Source organism: Pan troglodytes, chromosome 19 (assembly GCF_028858775.2).
Source record: "Pan troglodytes isolate AG18354 chromosome 19, NHGRI_mPanTro3-v2.0_pri, whole genome shotgun sequence".
Taxonomy (NCBI): Eukaryota; Metazoa; Chordata; class Mammalia; order Primates; family Hominidae; genus Pan; species Pan troglodytes.
The window spans coordinates 87,725,362-87,739,326 of NC_072417.2; the positions used below are offsets into that span (position 1 = coordinate 87,725,362).

At 54.7% G+C, this 13,965-nt stretch overlaps 1 protein-coding gene across 5 annotated transcripts in view; it reads left to right on the forward strand.

The window, feature by feature from the left end:
• RAB37 (RAB37, member RAS oncogene family) overlaps positions 1 to 13,965 on the forward strand; it is a 77,627-nt gene that overhangs the window by 61,597 nt on the left and 2,065 nt on the right. The window contains exons 1-8 of one of the 5 annotated variants that reach the window (XM_016932907.4): positions 5,454 to 5,783; positions 9,435 to 9,545; positions 10,924 to 10,965; positions 11,800 to 11,866; positions 11,959 to 12,011; positions 12,984 to 13,049; positions 13,562 to 13,618; positions 13,697 to 13,773. In XM_016932907.4, the coding sequence (XP_016788396.3) occupies positions 5,676 to 5,783; positions 9,435 to 9,545; positions 10,924 to 10,965; positions 11,800 to 11,866; positions 11,959 to 12,011; positions 12,984 to 13,049; positions 13,562 to 13,618; positions 13,697 to 13,773 (581 nt within the window). In that variant the 5' untranslated portion in view covers positions 5,454 to 5,675. Of the gene's footprint in view, positions 1 to 5,453; positions 5,784 to 5,871; positions 6,032 to 9,434; positions 9,546 to 10,923; positions 10,966 to 11,799; positions 11,867 to 11,958; positions 12,012 to 12,983; positions 13,050 to 13,561; positions 13,619 to 13,696; positions 13,774 to 13,965 lie in introns of those variants that run through there. The other 4 variants (XM_016932904.4, XM_016932903.4, XM_016932906.4 and 1 more) reach the window with 4 other exon arrangements.

Consider the following 13,965-nt stretch of genomic DNA (forward strand, 5'->3'; position numbering starts at 1 on the left):
GTTGTGACGTGTGTGGTGTGATTTGAGATGTGTGTGATGAGGTGTGTGGTGTGATTTGAGGGGTGAGGTGTCTGTGGTGTGAGGTGTGTGTGGTGTGATTTGAGGTGTGTGTGTGTGGTTTGAGGTGTGTGGTGTGATTTGAGGTGTATGTGTGTGGTTTGAGGTGTACACAAGAGCCCCCCCATCTTTCAACATGCATGAGGGTCTGTCTCACTGACACTTGGTACCTCCACTATCAGCAGGGCTGCATGACAATGACAGTGTGATCTGTGATCAGGAGGGTAGGAGTGTCTATTTGGGGGTATTGTGGGGGTGTGCGTTTCAGATCTGGAGGCAATAAGAGGTGTTGGGGGTCATTTATAGGGTGATATACACATTTGGTGATGGTGTGAGGCATGGGGTCCATTGGAGAGGCAGGTGTTTGCACAGTGATGTGGCACAGGTGTTGATGGTGTGAAATAAACTGTGCCTGGAGCTGCACTGTGGTGACAGGAGTGTGTGTTTGGAGTGAAATGAGGTATGTGTGTTTGAGGGTCATGTAAGATGTGTATGTATGTGGTATGATGGTAGGTGTGTTTGTTTATAGTATGAGGTGCACATTTGTGGCATAATACAAAGTTGTGTGTGGGACATGTTATGAAGTGTGTGTTTGTGGTATAATGTAGGGTGTGAGGCATGTGTATTTATGGTATGATGTGAGGCAGATGTGTGTGGTATGATGTAGGGTGTGTGTGTATATTTGTGGTGTGATTTGAGAGTGTATGTGTGTGATGTGAGGTGTCTGTGAGGTGTGTGTGATTTGAGGGATGTGTGTGGTGTGAGGTGTGTGGTGTGATTTGAGGTGTGTGTGAGGTGTGTGTCTGTGATGTTATTTGAGAGAGGGGTGTGTGTGTGTGTTTGGTGAGGTGTGTGTGGTGTGATTTGAGGGGTGAGGTGTGTGTGCGTGGTGAGGTGTGTGTGTCTTTGGTGTGATTTGAAGTGTGTGGGGGGGTGTGTGTGTCTGTGGTGTGATTTGAGGGTGTGTGTGTGGTGTGAGGTGTGTGTGGTATGATTTGAGGTGTGTGTGTGTGGTGTGAGGTGTGTGTGGTGTGAGGTATGTGATGTGATTTGAGGTGTGTGTGTAGTGTGAGGTGTGTGTGGTATGAGTTGAGGTGCGTGTGTGTGGTATGAGGTGTGTGTGGTGTGAGGTATGTGATGTGATTTGAGGTGTGTGTGTGGTGTGAGGTGTGTGGTGTGATTTGAGGTGTGTGTGGTGAGGTGTGTGGTGTGATTTGAGGGGTTAGGTGTGTGTGGTGTGAGTGTGTGTGTATGGTGAGGTATGTGTGTCTGTGGTGTGATTTGAAGTGTGTGTGGTGTGTGTGGTGTGAGGTGTGTGTCTGTGGTGTGATTTGAGGGTGTGTGTGGTGTGAGGTGTGTCTGTGGTGTGATTTGTGGGTGTGTGTGTGGTGTGAGGTGTATGTGGTGTGATTTGATGTGTGTGTATGTGGTGTGAGATGTGTGTGGTGTGATTTGAGGGGTGCGTGTGGTGTGAGGTGTGTGGTGTGATTTGAGGTGTGTGTGGTGAGGTCTGTGGTGTGATTTGAGGGGTGAGGTGTGTGTGGTGTGAGGTGTGTGGTGTGATTTGAGGTGTGTGTGTGTGGTTTGAGGTGTGTGGTGTGATTTGAGGTGTATGTGTGTGGTTTGAGGTGTGTGGTGTGATTTGAGGTGTGTGTGGTGTGAGGTGTGTGGTGTGATTTGAGGTGTGTGTGGTGAGGTGTGTGGTGTAACTTGAGGGGTGTGTGTGGTGTGAGGTGTGTGGTGTGATTTGAGGTGTGTTGGTGAGGTGTGTGGTGTGATTTGAGGTATGAGGTGTGTGTGATGTGATTTGAGGTGTGTGTGGTTTGAGATGTGTGGTGTGATTTGAGGTGTGTGTGGTGAGGTCTGTGGTGTGATTTGAGGGGTGAGGTGTGTGTGGTGTGAGGTGTGTGTGGTGTGATTTGAGGTGTGTGTGTGTGGTTTGAGGTGTGTGGTGTGATTTGAGGTGTATGTGTGTGGTTTGAGGTGTGTGGTGTGATTTGAGGTGTGTGTGGTGTGAGGTGTGTGGTGTGATTTAAGGTGTGTGTGGTGAGGTGTGTGGTGTAACTTGAGGGGTGTGTGTGGTGTGAGGTGTGTGGTGTGATTTGAGGTGTGTTGGTGAGGTGTGTGGTGTGATTTGAGGTATGAGGTGTGTGTGATGTGATTTGAGGTGTGTGTGGTTTGAGATGTGTGGTGTGATTTGAGGTGTGCGTGGTGAGGTGTGTGGTGTGATTTGAGGGGTGAGGTGTGTGTGGTCTGAGGTGTGTGTGTGTGGTGAGGTGTGTGTGTCTGTGGTGTGTTGTGGGGTGGGTGCACACGTGTGAGTGTCTGTGGTGTGTGTCTGGGGAGAGACACAGGCTACCACAGCGCATACACAGCCTCAGAGTGAACGTTAGGAGGCCCAGGTTTCCTCCCCAGAGACCACACGGATCCCTTAGTGAGTCCCTATTCTGCACAGCCCCTGTTCCCTATTCTGAATGTCTTAGACCCCAACCCACTTCTGACTCACCCGAGGCTGCCCTTGAACACCCTACAGGACATTACAGTGGCCCTGGGGACAGTGTACGCACCCTCCAAGTATGACATTACCCACATACCGCAGACCCAGCAGGCCTGCAGCCCCTCTCCCCATGTTCAAAGACTTCTTCCCTAGGTCAGATTCCTCCATCCAGACTAGTGCAGCAACGCAGCAGGGAAGTGCTTCAGGTCACTGCTCCTTCTGGATGATTCGCGCTAATGTTCAACCTTCTGTATTCCAAACCCACCATAGGACAAAGAGGGCCTTGGAGCCAACAACGCGAACCACAGCTGGAGGCTAGAAATCTGAACTCAAAGTACCAGCAGGGCCACGCTCCCTCTGAAGGCTCCAGGGAAGGGTCATTCCTTCCTCTTCCATGTCCTTGGTGGCTCCCAGGAGTCCTTGGCATTCCTTGGCTTGCAGCCGCACTGCTCCCATCTCGCCTCTGTCTTCACCTGGATGTCTTTTCCCTGTGTCTCTTTCTTCTTATGACACCGGTCATACTGGATTAATGGCCTGCCCTATGCTAGTATAACCTCATCTTAATGAGTGATATCTGCAATGACCACATTTCCAAGTAAGGGCATGATCTCAGGTACTGGGGGTTCAGACCTCAACCTGTCTTTGGGGGACAGAACTCAACCCATAACAGCATGGTTTACAGTAGAAGGTGAGCATGAGGCATGCCCTGTCTCCTCTCTCATTCTTCCTCCACCATTTCCCTCCTGCAATGAAAACCCGCATCCTGGCTGGGCACAGTGGTTCACACCTGTAATCCCAATACTTTGGGAGGCTAAGGCAGGCGGATCACCTAAGGTCAGGAGTTCAAGACCAGCCTGGCCAACATGGTGAAACCCTGTCTCTACAAAAATACAAAAATTAGCCAGGCATGATGATGGGCACCTGTTATCCCAGCTACTTGGGAGGCTGAGGCAGGAGGAGAATGGCTTGAACAGCCCGGGAGGCGGAGGTTGCAGTGAGCCAAGATCGTGCCACTGCACTCCAGCCTGGGTGACAGAGCTCCATCTCAAGAAAGAAACAAAAAGAAAGAAAGAAAGAGAGACAGAGAGAAAGAAAGGGAAAGAGAGAGAGGAAGGAAGGAAGGAAGGAGAGAAAGAGAAAGAAAGAAAGAGAGAAAGAAGAAAGAAAGAAAAAGAAAGGAAGAAAGGAAGGAAGGAAGGAAGAAAGGGAAAAGAAGGAAGGAAAAGAGAGGGGAAGGAAGGCAGGCAGGCAAAGAAAGAAAGAGAGAGAGAGAGAGAGAAAGGAAAGAAGGAAAGAAGGAAGGAAGGGAGGGAGGGAGGGAGGGAGGAGAGGGGAGAGGAGGGAAGGGAAGAGAAAAGACCGCATCCCAGGCCAGGTGCGGTGGCTCACGCTTGTAATCCCAGCAATTTGGAAGGCCAAGGTGGGCGTATCGCCTGAGGTCAGCAGTTCCAAACCAGCCTGTCCAACGTGGTGAAGTTCTCTACTAAGAATACAAAAATTAGCCAGGCGTGGTGGCGTGCACCTGTAGTCCCAGCTGCTCCAGAGGCTGAGGCAGGAGAATTGCTTGAACCTGGGAGGCAGAGGCTGCAATGCACCAAGATCCCGCCACTGCACTCCAGCCTGGGCGACAGAGTGAGACTCCGTCTCCGGGAGCCCACGGCATTGAGCAAACCTCGGCATTATTTGCAGCAAGAGCCTCTGGCATCCAAATAGCAACCAACACCACGCCTCTGTAGTGTGCTGCGCAGCCTCCACTCTCCAGTCTGAGGCTCCCTGTTTGAGTCCCACCCTATGCCCAGCTGAGGTTATAGCACGCTCACCTCCAGAAGAGGTAACCCAAGCTCTTTACTCTACTGGAGATCACCTCTGTCCCTACTCTGGGCGCTTCTCCCAGCTGACAGAAAATACCTCCAGCTGATGTCAGAAAATACAGGGCTGGAGGCTGGCGTACAAAGTCAGTCCCCACAGGCCTATGGTGGCCCATAAGCCACGTCTACCCCTGCTCCTCACCTCCACACCTAAGTTAAGAATTGCAGGCCGGGCGCAGTGGCTCACGCCTGTAATCCCAGCACTTTGGGAGGCTGAGGTGGGCGGACCGCCTGAGGTCAGGAATTTGAGACCAGCTTGGCCAACATGGCAAAACCCCGTCTCTACTAAAAATACAAAAAGAAAAAATAGCCGGGCCTGATGTCGCGCACCTGTAATCCCAGCTACTCCGGGAGACTGAGGCGGGAGTATAGCTTGAACCCGGGAAGCAAAGGTTGCAGTGAGGCGAGATCGCACCACTGCACTCCAGGCTGGGCGACAGAGTGAGACTCTGTCTGAAAAAAAAAAAAAGTGCAGGTACCCCTCTCCAGCTCTCCCCTCCCTACACATCCCTCAAACAGTCCCGCTGTAATGCACCCGCCCTGTTCCTTGGTAACTTGAAGCTGCTTATAGAATGTGGAGATGGGGGTAATTGAAAGGTCGGCCCAGGCCACAGAGCCCCTGAGCTCTGCTACCGGCAACCCCAGCTGCACTCCCCACTCTCTGTCACCAGGAGCTGCCGGGTGCCTGGGATATCCTGGCAGCTCTGCTCAAAATGATCCACGACTTCATGAATTTATTTGGCTCCTCCTCGGGGCCAGGGTGAGTGTCATGGGTTAATAAGGCCGGCCCCGCCTTCAGGAGCGGTCCACTGGGAGATGTGTGCTGCGCAGCCCTCTTGCGAAAGCTCTCCCCTGGTGGGACATTCTGGGCACAACCAACAGGCCGGGGGAAATGAGAGGTGATCCATACTTAAGGGTCAAAGTCCCCGCACCAGGCAGAGGCCCCAAAACACCGCAGCGTACATGTGCTGCAAGGCGAGTACGGGTTGGTAAACAAAACTATATTCAGATGAGCTCGGGCCGGGTGACTTAACAGATGAGGAAGTGTCTCGGGGCCATCGGCGGAGGCGCAGCCCAGGGGTCCCCAACTCCCCGCCTCGCCACCTGGGGACAGCCCACGGCCCGGGGCTCGGGCGCCGCCTGCTGTCGCGGTGCGCAGCGACTACGGGAACTCTTCCGCAGCAGACGGGGTCCCCGCGGCCCGCTCCCCCAGGGGCAAGCAAGCTACCACAGGGGACCAGTCCCGGGGCTGGATGTGGCTCATGTCCGAAGCGCACGGAGCCGAGCCGGTGTTGCTCAGGGAGGCTGCCCGCCCCTTCACGCAGACCCTGCGGCTCTGCGTGCCCTCAGGGAACAGCAAGGTCCGAGCCGGTGTCGTCGAGGGGGCGACGGGACGGAGGGAGGAGCCTGAGGGGTCCGGGTCGAGGGAGGGGAGGAGTGGGCGGGGCTGGGGCGGGGCCGTTCCTGCGCTCTCCTTCGCCTGCGGGCCGGCACTGCTCACCTCTCGTCCAGGGACATGACGGGCACGCCAGGCGCCGCTGCCACCCGGGATGGCGAGGCCCCCGAGCGCTCCCCGCCCTGCAGTCCGAGCTACGACCTCACGGGCAAGGTGGGTGGGCCTCTTCCGTGAGACCCCCGCCCTCCTCGGCGCTAGCCCCTTCCTGGCTGCGTCTGGGTTGGACTCAGCCCTTCCCCCAGGCAGCTGGGTCTCCCAGAGGAGGGAGGGAGAGAGGGTCAGGACACAGCCCCTGGGGCCGTCCCAAGCTCTAGGTGTCTCTGCTGGCTCGGTGGGGGCGGGTCGCGGAAGATCGCAAAAACTGAGTGATCCCCCCGCCGGCCCCAACTCAGTTCTCTTCTGCCACATTCTGGCAAATATGAGCCCCCGGGAGCCCATGCTTCTTGGTGAGGGTTAAGCGCGCAACTCTCGGGGCTCAGGCTGGGAAGGGCTGGGAGATGGGGACCGAACGGAGACTCGGAGAGGACGTCCCCTGCTGGCAGAGGAACTGGCGTTAATGCCATTTTCCGAGCTAAGCTCTTAGTTGAGATCTGACATCCAGGTTTAAGGCCTGATGTCCCCCAGCTGCTCCCCTCCCATTCCACCCGCTGGAGGCACTGCCTCCCACCTTCCTCCCTGCAGTCGGAAGCCGCTCCTCCCAGAAGGATGTTGCCAGCCGGCCTGCAGGTCACTTGGGAATTTTTCGAACCTGAGAAAGATTTCAGTGGTTGGTCTTTCGCATCCCGCACTTGAGAGAGCTCCAGGGCTGCTCTCTGGGGCTTGCTCCCTCTACAGGGGTGTCCTGTATGGAAACAGGTAGGGACAGCAGTGGACTGGTCTGTCGCCTTCCATCTGTGTCCTTGGAGTGAGCGGGTACCAGAAACTGAAAGAACTGCTGAGGGAGCCTAGAGCTTCCACTCTTCCTCTGCAGTGTTGGGGATGGAGTGAGGGCTGTCCTGGATTCCGCTGCATGGCCTTGAAGGAGACCTGCCTCTCTCTGGGCCTCGGTTTCCTCCCCGACACCAGGGCTCACCCTTGCTGGGAGCCTCAGCCTCCACCCCAGTGTTTCGGGGGAAGCCACCCTGCAAGTCATCCGCCCAGAGCCGTTGAGATAGGCATCCTGTGTGGGCTTGTGGCAGGAAATGGGCCACTGCACCCTCGGAGAGGAGGAGCTGCTGTTGGCCAGGCCCCAGGCTGAGGGGGACTGCCTGACCTTGTTGCCCTGCAAACCAGCTGGGTTGTTTGCCTAGGAGGTGGCCAGGCTAGGCAGCTGTTTGTGTTTGGTGGAATCACCGAGCTGGGTGGGTAGCTGGCATCGTTTGCTCAAGGCAGCTGTGATCTGTAAAGTACACAAAGACTGGCCCTCCCTCCCTCCTTCCTGCTCCGGGGCTGGGACCCAGGAGCCAGGGAGGAGTGCAGGGTCCAGAGAGCTCCTATCCCCCACCCCTTCATCTGCTCCCTGGCCAAGCGGCATTGGCAGGAGAGTTGGTCCCCAGCCTCCCCGGGCCTGCCCCAGGGGAGTGAGTCCAGGACCCTCTGAGAAAGCCTGGCAGGAGCTCCTTGGACCAGACTAGGGGTGATGTGGCCCACAGGCAGACAGTTCCCACCCTGGGCCACTCCTCCCTGGGTCTTAGGTGATTCACCACGATGATGGGCCCCAGCCATTAACAGACTCTAGAAATACCTCAAAGACATTATCCCTCCTCCTTCTACCCACTATGGAAACCATGCCACAGAAAGGTTAAGGAATCTTCCTAAAGTCACACAGTAGGCCATTTACAAATCAAGACCCATCCTTCATACCCCTTCTGCTCAGCCACCCCTGCCTCTCCACCAGAGTTAACTAATCCCAGTACCCCATGCCCACAACAGGAATGCCTTTGGGCTCCACTGTCAATTTCAGAGCCTCAAAAATAATTCAAACCTAGTCCCTGCTTAACCCATTAAGCCACCTAACCAGCAGCTGGGAAATTCCAGCATTGGATCTAGACCCCTGTTATCCAAGATTGGAGAACAGTGGGACAAAGTGCTCCTCTCCACCATTCCTGCGTGTCCCTGGGGAAGATGAGCAGAGCAGAGCCAGACAGTAAAGGAGAGGGCCACGCCCCCTCCACAGGTTACCTCCTTGGTACTCCTGCCCGCATTACCCACAGCAACCCCGGGATGCTGATCTGCAGCCACATGTCCCATGTGGGAGGTTTCTGCTGAAAGAACTTCCAACTACACATCTCCCCACTTTAGTATAAATTTCAACCTTCCCTAATTCATGCAACCTTTTTTTTTTTTTTTTTTTTTTTTTGAGACAGAGTGTCGCTCTGTCACCGAGGCTGGAGTTCAGTGATGCAATCTCGGCTCACTGCAACCTCTACCTCCTGGGTTCAAGCTATTCTCCTGTCTCAGCCTCCCAAGTAACTGGGACTACAGGCGTGTGCCACCACTCCTGGCTAGTTTTTTGTATTTTTAGTAGAGATGGGGTTTCACCATGTTGGTCAGGCTGGTTTCAAACTCCCAACCTCAGGTGATCCGTCCACCTTGGGCACCCAAAATGCTAGGATTACACACATGAGCCACTGCACCCAGCCTCATGCAACCTTTTAATAAACATAAAATGTCATTAGAAACTTCCAGTCAGGCGCGGTGGCTCACGCCCGTAATCCCAGCACTTTGGGAGGCGAGGCGGGTGGATCACCTGAGGTCGGGAGTTCAAGACCAGCCTGGCCAACATGGAGAAACCCCGTCTCTACTAAAAATACAAAATTAGCCAGGCGAGGTGGCGCACGCCTGTAATCCCAGCTACTCAGGAGGCTGAGGCAGGAGAATCATTTAAACCTGGGAGGTGGAGGTTGTGGTGAGCCAAGATCTCGCCATTGCACTCCAGCCTGGGCAACAAGAGCAAAACTCCGTCTCAAAAAAAAAAGAAAGAAAGAAAGAAAGAAACTTCCAAATAAATGCTGTGACCCAAAAAAAAAAACCCAAACAATATTCATTATAGAGTATGCAAATGACCATGCCCCACCCCCAGCAGATTCTGATAGACTCCCTTGGGTGGGAATCCTTGTCCAATATATTGACACTTCCCTTTCCTGTCAGTATAGCCCAGCCCATGCGTGTACTCATGAGCGGACGATGGATGACACAAGTACACAGAGGGACGGAATCCCTGCATGGTGCAGCTATGGGCAAATGTGGCCACTGTCTTGATTGTGCAAATGTGGTGGTTCCCTGGGGCCACGGAGCACACTTGGGGACCTGTTCATGGTGAGGTCTCAACTCCGGCCTCTAGGAACTTGAATGAGGACAGGAGGGTCAGAGGGAGAGCCTAGGAGGCTGAGCCAAGGAGCGTGGAGAGGAGAGACAGGGTGAAGGTGGCGGCAGGCTTTCTGGAAGCAGGTGGCCCTTGGTGCGGTCAGCATTCGTGCCAGCCCCTTCTTCTCTGATCCTCTCCATGTGTCTCTCTCCTGGAATCCCAGAAGCTGCCCCTAAATCTCCATTAACTGCCTCTGCCCCTACCCCCTAGGTGATGCTTCTGGGAGACACAGGCGTCGGCAAAACGTGTTTCCTGATCCAATTCAAAGACGGGGCCTTCCTGTCCGGAACCTTCATAGCCACCGTCGGCATAGACTTCAGGGTGAGGTGGCTGCAGGCACTTGCTTCCAGCAGAGAGCCAGGGCTGTGGCTCAGGCACAGGGGGGGTTGCCCCCGCCTTGCTCACCCTGGCTCCCAGGGACTCCCGAGGCTCATGCCTGGAGGGCACACAACCCGCTCCCCTAAGACCACAGAGGTGGCCGGGTCAAAGGAGACTGGGCAAGGTTGGCTCCTTGCCCAACTATAGGATGCAAAAAAATGAGACTGAGTCTTCGATTCCAGCTCCATTCCTGGGGGACTTCTCCCAAGCAGAGCAGCCGCAGGCACGGCATAAGCTGAATATCTTGGCCCACAGAGCCCCTGCTCATTGCCCTCCTACCTGGGCCCCTTTGGAAAGGCCTCAAAGGTCAATCAGTCTTTCTGGAGTTCCCAGAAAGCACAGCCCTGCATTGGGTTTAAGAGCTGGGCTTGGGCCGGGCATGGTGGCTCTTGCCTGTATTACCAGCACTTTGGGAGGACGAAGCAGGCAGATCACAAGGTCAGGAGTCCAAGACCAGCCTGGCCAACATGGTGAAACCCCGTCTCTACTAAAAATACAAAAATTAGCCAGGTGTAGTGGCATGCTCCTTCAGTCCCAGCTACTCGGGAGGCTGAGGCAGGAGAATCACTCGAATCCGGGTGGTGGAGGTTGCAGTGAGCTGAGATCGCGCCACTGCACTCCAGCCTGGGCGACAAAGTGAGACTCCGTCTCAAAAAAAAAAAAAAAAAATAGAGCTGGGCTGGCCATGTTGGGAGACAGCAGCTCACCAGGGACCCTCCCTCTCACCTTGACGACTCCATCTTACAAATCTGCATCAGGGATGCTAGACGCTGCACACCTGAAGTGTTCAATAGAGAAAAGGTCTCACCCTGGCAGGTGGGGCTGTACAGCTTCAAGCAGGCAGAAAGCGAACACTTCCTTCACTAGAGAATTAGTGGGCAGCTAAAGAAAAGGTGCTGCTGCAGATGTAGCCTCAGGTCCCCAGGATGCAGGCAAACACCCCATCTCCAGGGGCTCGGTCACAGTCCCAAGGCCAGGCTCCAGGAGAGGGAGACCGAAGTGGGGAAAGGGCAGGGCCTCCAGCAGCAACCAGCCCTCCAGCCCTGGGCTGCCTGATCCCTGGAGAGAGCCAGGATGTTTCTCAGGCTCCTCTTGCCCTGCTGTTGTGAGAAGGCAGTTACAGTCCTCAGAAGAGATGACTCCACAGTGGAGGTGTCTGGGGATGGGGTTCCTGCTGCCCTGATGGTATGATCTGGCTGGAGACGGTTCTGGGGCACACTGCACCCACTCTAGGCCTGGAGAGGGAACAAGACAGGATGTCTGCAGAGCTGAGGAGCCACATGACTCCTGCCCTCCCATCCTCTGCCTTTTTCTCTTTCAGAACAAGGTGGTGATTGTGGATGGCGTGAGAGTGAAGCTGCAGGTGAGACCAGAGGCTGGAGTTGGGGAGGGAGGATGGAGGACCTGCCCTTCCTTCTCACCCTGAACCACAGGAGGCCTGCAGCCCTGCCCTCCGCCTGGGGCAATTTCCTGTGGGGCCCACGGGAGGAAATGGCTTTTGTTTATTTGACGTCTGCAGAAAAAGCAGTTCCCAGGCACCCTCTCATCTATGAACAGTAGCTCCAAATGCCTTCAGACAAGCTTAGCCTCCATCCATCTCCTCCCCAGTTGCCTGGGCTTTATCTGCTCTTAGGAGATTGGACATCCCCAACCCCTGAGCTAGGGGAGAGGAGAAGATTCTTTTTTTTTTCTTTTCTTTTTTTTTTTTTTTTGAGATGGAGTCTCGCTCTGTCGCCCAGGCTGGAGTGCAGTGGCACAATCTCGGCTCACTGCAACCTCTGCCTCCCAGGTTTAAGAGATTCTCCTGCCTCAGCCTCCTGAGTAGCTGGGACTACAGGTGCATGCCACCACACCTGGCTTATTTTTTGTATTTTTAGTAGAGACGGGGTTTCACTGTGTTAGCCAGGATGGTCTGGATCTCCTGACCTCGTGATCCGCCTGCCTCGGCCTCCCAAAGTGCTGGGATTACAGGTGTGAGCCACCGCGCTCGGCTGAGGAGATGATTTTGAACGAGCTTGAGAAATCAGTAACTGCTACTGTCCAGGTCATTGGATGCTCAGGGGCTCATGAGAACCTAAAGAAGAAAACAGCCCCACCTTCCCACAGATATCTCATACCACAAAGCAGGCCTGCTCCACCCAGCACATTCCTTGCACCTGCCTCCTTCTGACCATTTCTCCATCCCATCCCTTCCCAGATCTGGGACACCGCTGGGCAGGAACGGTTCCGAAGCGTCACCCATGCTTATTACAGAGATGCTCAGGGTAAGTCCCTCGCACCCTCCAACCCCTACCCCAGCCCCTTGGTAGCATCCGTGCTGCTGCCTAAGTCCCCTCTGTGATCCTCTCCCCTCCAGCCTTGCTTCTGCTGTATGACATCACCAACAAATCTTCTTTCGACAACATCAGGGTAGGTCCTCCCTTCCCCTGACTCCCACCCATAAGCAGCCAAGGCAAGGTCTATGCAGGCTGGGGTTGCTTCCTGCCCTGTGGAAAGCGGGTGGAGCGTGGAGTCCTCCTGCCTTCTGAAAAACACCTACTTGTGACTCAGAAGTCATATCTGCTGCTTTGTATTTGGTGGCCATGTGGGCATGAAGGCCAAGCAGGCTGTTGTGACCCTGTGCCACCTGCATAGCCCTCACTGTGATTCACGAGTGTGTTTCATGACAAAGTGTTCAGAACAGCCCCCACTCCACCCTGGATAATTATCCACAGAGACCAAGGGAAAAACACAACCAGAAAAGTCCACACATACATCCAGGGCAAGTTGCAAGAAAGTGACTCAGTCAGACAGAGTGAGTGGTTGTATCCTCACAACCAAACTATTATAGAGACAAAAATTTGATAAATTCAAGCACCAATTTTGTTCACGACATTGTATAGGTTTCATGAATCCCCTGACCTCAAGGACAGTTTGCTGATAAGCAAACTAGGAGAATAAAACGTTTATATAGAAAAAGGAAGGAAAATCCATGGCACTCCTAGTCCTACCTCCAACCCCATGCTCATGGCAGACATCACTAATCAATCACAGTACTTTTGATCACTGAAACCCTTATGTGGTCTTAGAATCTTTAACAAGACACTCCAAGAAATCACTGGTGACAGCCAACTGATTTGTGAGATAAGGTCTCCATGCATCTGGATCTTCCATAGAACTGATAGTTGCACAGCATAAAATGGCGAGGGTGGGGCCATTGTGGGTTGAGCCACCAAGGAAGGCCATCCAGGCCTAGATGGGCCAGAACAAAGGTAAAGATGAGAGAACGCACAGGGTATCGTGTTCAAGGTAGTGAGTAGCTGAGGATAGTCAAACGGAGCAGAAGAAGAAAGGGACAGCAGGAGGAAGAGAATGCCAGTCTCAGCACGCCCTCTCCCACAGGCCTGGCTCACTGAGATTCATGAGTATGCCCAGAGGGACGTGGTGATCATGCTGCTAGGCAACAAGGTGAGTGGCTCCGGGGCAGGGTCAGCCCAGCCCTGCACTTCCTCAGCCCTAGCCAGCCCCATAACCACCCAAGAACAGTTATCTAGGCATCCTTCCTGAAAAGGACTCTGCAGCCTCCAGCTCAGGGGTCAGACATATCTGGAGGCTTCTGCCCATCCCATCTGCCCCTTCCAGGGAAAGTCCAAGTTGTTGCCTGGGAAATCAAGGGGTGCCCAGTTCTCAGCCCCCATTAGAGCAGAGTGAACAGGGTCCCAGGTCAGGGGCTAAGAGTGCAAAGGGTTAGCCCCAACTGCTGTCCTATTCCAAGACTGGGTCACCACACCCTTTACCAAAGGTGAGATCCCAGAGCTGGGAGCTACACTGGGCAGAAACCCTGGCCCCAGGCCAATCACACCTGCCTGCAGTCCCTTGGGCCACCAGCAGAGGGCAGGCAACGCCTGCTTCTGGGGCAAAATATGGGCCCGCTGGGGCGGAGGCCTCCTTCCCCAGAGTGACCCATTTGGGCTTGACAGGCGGATATGAGCAGCGAAAGAGTGATCCGTTCCGAAGACGGAGAGACCTTGGCCAGGGTAAGTGATTGTCTGTGGGACAGGGTGAAGGGTGGGGGCAACCCGAGGCTGGCCCTGAGGACACTCTCTCCCGGGCAGGAGTACGGTGTTCCCTTCCTGGAGACCAGCGCCAAGACTGGCATGAATGTGGAGTTAGCCTTTCTGGCCATCGCCAAGTGAGAGCTGGGCAGGGAAGGGAAGTGTGCGGGGCAGGGCGGCACACTCCAGGAATCCAGTAGGGCCCAGCCCCTGGCCCAGCCCCTGGACACACCTGCATTCTGCAGGCTGAGGTCCATTTGCTCTGGGAGCACTGGGCCACTGGGAGAGGGGAGGGGGCGGCTCAGCTCCTCACCCCAGCCCAGCCCAGC